The sequence below is a fragment of the Vigna radiata genome, chromosome 9, assembly GCF_000741045.1.
Source record: "Vigna radiata var. radiata cultivar VC1973A chromosome 9, Vradiata_ver6, whole genome shotgun sequence".
Taxonomy (NCBI): Eukaryota; Viridiplantae; Streptophyta; class Magnoliopsida; order Fabales; family Fabaceae; genus Vigna; species Vigna radiata.
In genome coordinates this window covers 20,442,574-20,447,735 of record NC_028359.1, presented here as the reverse complement: position 1 = coordinate 20,447,735, position 5,162 = coordinate 20,442,574, and the positions used below count along the sequence as shown (strand labels likewise).

The following is a 5,162-nucleotide window of genomic DNA, read 5'->3' as shown; positions in this document are numbered from 1 at the left end:
ATTATAAGCCCCTGCAAAGTCAAATGGATTGAAATCCAATCACCATTGTATCTATTAAGTAACATAAATTACGTATAATATACCCACCAAAGAATTACATGTTCCTATAAAGTTTAGAAACATCAGATATTCACTTTCGTTGAAACTGCATGAATCCACCAAACAATATCAGAAAAATCATTGGCTATTTTGGTATTTTTTTTTTGTAATGTTGTGTTAATAAATGGACTTATACAGGCCCAGTTTAACATTTAGCCATGTAATTGACTAGTCCATTAATTTAGAAAATGAAGTCAGTTTGTGCAACCCCCAGGTTTACTAATCCTATTATAGAAAATGAAATTTAAAAAGGATAAGCATAGATGCAAAATGAAACCTTTGTCACAGAGAATGATACACAATGCANAATGTCACATAAATTAATTGCAATTCTTTTCCTTATGATAGTGTTCTCAGGAAAAATTAGGAGACACAACAAGCAAGCTTTTAATGGTTTGTCTAGCATGACAAAGTCATTCCAAGTCCAACTCTTCTTCGGATGGGGTTGTACAAACTCTTCTGATAAGGGCAANTATTTCTTGAATACAAAGGCTTTATTGAATTGTTAAACACCCATTTTCCATTCCTAAAATCGCACTCCTCAGGCTCATAAACAAATCCATCGTTAAACCATGCAACATTATGAAATAGGAACCATCTCTTGTGTCTTTTTATCATATTTTGGATAAACCACAACATGAGACATCATTAAAATGGATTAGAGTTAGATACTTCTGTAATGAATACTGAGCTATTAAAATAAAATTGTAGGACAAGGTTTGAGATTGATAATTGAACTGGAAAAAATTAAGTTCAAACTCTCTGCATACAAGAAGATGACAAGGAAAAGTAGAACTCAGATTTTGATGACANGAAATTTTCCACTGGGGGGCTTCATTATTGTTGCTGAGTGATTATCATGATGGGATTGAGGGAATTGAATCTTAAATGATGGAAGAAAAAAAATTAATTGATGGAAATTGTTAGTATGAGTGAAGTTCAATCATTGGCATTGGGAAAAAAGTAAACTTAGCTGAAGTATACTGGAGTTAAATAAAGGACTCAAAGAGTGATTCATTTTGTGTTTCTTTTATTTTGTTCCTGTAACTGCAAGCTATGCATTTCTTCAGTTTTTTTGTGATTGTTTATTGCCTGTGGGAAAAGTGTGAGAATTATAATTTATTGGAATGCTTGTAACATGTGTTTAATCTTTTGCTTCATATGATTTCTGCTAAACAAGAGTGCAGAGTAAAACAGAACTTATAATTTTTACATTACTTTTCTGATTTTGAGTATTGATTACTGTACTCTTTTGATTTTAAAATTATGCTTACTAAAAGTATGTTTGATAATCTTAAACCATTGCGCTTTCTTCTTTAAGATCATTGCTATGCAAAATAACTCATATTATATATAAGATCATTCACATGCCTGTTAGAGTAGATCAGTCCTAAAATTAGTTAAATCTGAGTATATTTGCAGTTGTTGACATGTGTTAATGTCCTTTAATTGGTGTACACATATGTATAATGGAGATTTTTTACATCTTTGAGGGTGGAGTATTTTTATTTTTTATTCTAGAACATGTTTAAAATGATTAAATGATCTTAGGTATATATGTGTATATACACTATAAGTCATACACGCACTTTAGTTAACACTATAACTTAAGAGCTCTTCAAGAGTTAATTATTTCTGTAATTATGGTTCTAACTGATACCTTACTGTTATAAATACATAGCCTTATTATGCTCACAGTTTCATACTTACAATATATATTTGTATAATTTGTATAAAATTTCAATATTTAAAGACAAAATATAACTTCAAATATACAATATATATGAAATAAAGTAGCTTGACTTGGAGAATGTTCTCACATTGTTTTGATGTGACACCAAAATGGGAATTTGCCTTCAAATATGAATGTGCTCCCTTAAAAAATATTATGTAACTGAAAATAAAATAGTTAGTGACAATAGTTAGTGACAATGGTCAGTTAGCATAAATGATTTAACTTTAAAGGCATAGGAATGGCAAATTACATGATCCCACTTGTTCCTTCCATGGATCTTCCAATTGATGAACCAATTTCACCGAGAGTGTCAACATCATCATTTAGAAAATACTACTGTCATTATTATTGCTTTGGTTTGGAGGGAACTCTGTTGAGAAATGAGGCATGGATGTTGATGAAGTTCCTGATGAGACATTCACCTACATGTTAAATGTACCAATTCTGTTTTATTACAGGGGAATAGAATGTGATGAACAAATGGCAAAATGAAAACCAATAATTTTCTAGTAGTCGAGGAATGCAGTGATTAGTTTTTTAGCCTCATAAGAAACATTGATGCTAGTAGAAGCTGGCTGGCGCAGAGTAACAGAAGAAACAGTCCCAGTTCCAGTTAAGCAGCACAAAACCCTTAGCCTCTGCTGTGAAAATGAAATTAACTTTGCTATAATGTTCTGAAACAAAGAAAGTCTACAATCAAATAACATTTAAATTTAAATTAATGTACAATTGTAAATAACATATTACTAAAAGATAGAAACTACAACTGTAGGTTAAAAACTATTTAAACTACTTCAGTAAGATAGAAAACAGATTTAAAACTACTAATGAACATTCTAGTGTTCCAATTCTCATTGTTAAAACATATTTATCAAGATGATATGATTGAATCTGTTTTTTTAGCTTTATCAAGTGTCAATTAAGTTTCAGGAATTGATTAGGTGCGCATTTGTAAAGTTAATTTTGAATTAAGTTTTGTAGAATTGATTTTGAAGTAAATTGTTATTATGTCTTTGGTATTTTTATTTCTAAATTCATTAATCAAATGAGTTAAAGTCTTTCCATGCTTTGCACTATTTATTGACAGTCTTCTTAATTCAAAATTAACATTGAATGAAATCAATGTCACTTTCTAAAATTAAACATGTTCTAAATATTTATTTAAAATTATATGAACTGATATTTCAAAACAGATTTGTCAATGGAGTTCAGTACTTCAATAAAGTTTAAAATAAAATATCAACAACAATGTAACCCACGTTTCTTTACAGTCTGGCAAATAAATGTTGGCCTTGGGTTTACATTCTACAAGGTGAGGTGCAGAGAACTATTTATTGTGCAGCTAATGATTTGGCCATGTACTAAATATTAACTTTCATTGAAATAAAGCTGCATCTGAACCTCTACACACATAACTGCTTAGTATTCTGGTACCCCTTCTGCATTAGATTACCTGAAAAAATTTATTGGCTAATGCAAACTAAGGATTGTTAATAAATATCCATCAATATTTGTCTTGTAAATCAAGCTACACAAATGGAAACACTACCTGTAACATGAACAACTCATCAAAGCACCAAGTACATAGCTGGCAAAATAATGGTTTGGACAAATCCTGATGCAAAAGTTTCCCAACCCAACTGAGATAAGACACACTGNTAAAGCCCCTTAACCTTATTTAATCACTCAAAAGCTATATAACTTTTTCACTTGCAATCATTATGAACTTTAAAAATTACCATTCTTTTTAGCATTAGTGGTGGTGGTTGTGGTAAGCTTCTCTCCTTTTAGCATTATGATCCTGTTATTGTTTATATACTCTTTTTGTTGGAATGTGTGCAGGTCCTGTTTTCCTCGTTAAGAGCACAATTTCTGTTCCTCCCACTTCTTTTTATACATATTCTGTTCTTAACTAGTTTATGATCAAAATTCTGATTTGAATGAGGGCTTTCAAAAGTCAAAATTGAGTATCCATGAGCAGTTAAAGCGATCTCGAGTTGTGGAATTGGTTAATGATAAACTTGCATATTGCATTTGGTTGCAGGCTCATAGATTTACTCATAAACTACTTCCAATGATTTCTCCGAGTCACAAACAAGAAAGCTTTACTGTTAACAACAGTCCATATTATCAGTTTCAAGTAAAGTTGTTTTTCTGTAGAGAATATATGATGTCTTGGAAAACTTTTCATCAATCTCTTCCATATCTCTCTTATATTCATCAACTTCATATTAGTGTTCTTGTTTGATATGATTATTGGTCCCATTCCTGTTGCAGAAATTTGTTGTCAGACGTGCCGCCCACCAGTCATTGGTCTCCTGATTGTGATTGCGGAGCTGTTTCTTCACCAAATTAGGTTTGTCAGTAGATAATTAAGTAACTGTTGTGATTGTGATTGTGTATATATTTATCGTGTACTAGACTATACGAACTAAGGTTAATGTTGTGATTGTGATGTAGTGTTGATTGTAAGTACTCTATAAAAGAGGACTTCACTATAATATTACTCAGCATGACTATTATTGCATGCCTATGACACTGATATTATGTATGACGTTAGATAGTGAAGAATAATCCATTTTAGTTGTACTTGCCAAATATGATTCTTTTTCTGCAAAGTTTTTTTCTTTCTTATTCATTGTGGAAAATATTTCTGAAGGTGTCGCTTTCTTAGTAGACTATTTGAATTAAGCTTACTTTGAAATGATGAGATGACTTGTTTTTAAATGCTTTATTTTATCATGAAACTGAACAAGACATAGGTGAAGATATGTAGGCTAAGAATATATAGTACATAGCATGACCCTTGTTGCATGCCTATGGTAGTACCTACATGTGTAAGTGATGCTGAATTCAACTCTGCCCACGTCCATGTCTTAATTAATTGCCTTGAAGTTAAGGTGTACCTTGAGTATGTTCTCATCTCATTCTTAAGTTGTCATTCATAAAACTTTAACATAGTCACTAATTATGTTCATTTTATACAGCTCATTTCTTGTGGCTATGCAAATTCCAGAAGGGAGTTCTTCCGCTATAATACACTCACAGTTCCCTCAGTGGTTTAGAGATCAAGTATGATTAACCTTTTCAATATTTTAAAAACAATTGATGTTAACACTTGTAGCTCAATATTTTTCTTCACCACTTCTTTGTAGGTTCATAACCAGCCATTAAGTCCCTTAATTCAAGATCTACGGGAATTGTCAAATTGGCCCATGAGATGTNTCAAAGAATGGCACACGTATTTTGTAAATGGGTACAAGTTCCACACCGATGCATGGTCGAAAGGAAAAAAGACAACTAATTGTGGGGTGTTCGTTAAGGGCCT

The 5,162-nt window shown here is 31.6% G+C and overlaps 1 protein-coding gene across 1 annotated transcript in view; it reads right to left on the bottom strand.

The window, feature by feature from the left end:
- Positions 1-2,082: 2,082 nt before the first annotated feature.
- The window catches only part of LOC106773705, a 15,627-nt gene continuing 12,547 nt past the window's right edge, over positions 2,083-5,162 (bottom strand). The window contains exon 5 of the mRNA XM_022786232.1: positions 2,083-2,508. Within this exon, the coding sequence (XP_022641953.1) occupies position 2,508 (1 nt within the window). The 3' untranslated portion in view covers positions 2,083-2,507. The remainder of the gene's footprint in view (positions 2,509-5,162) is intronic.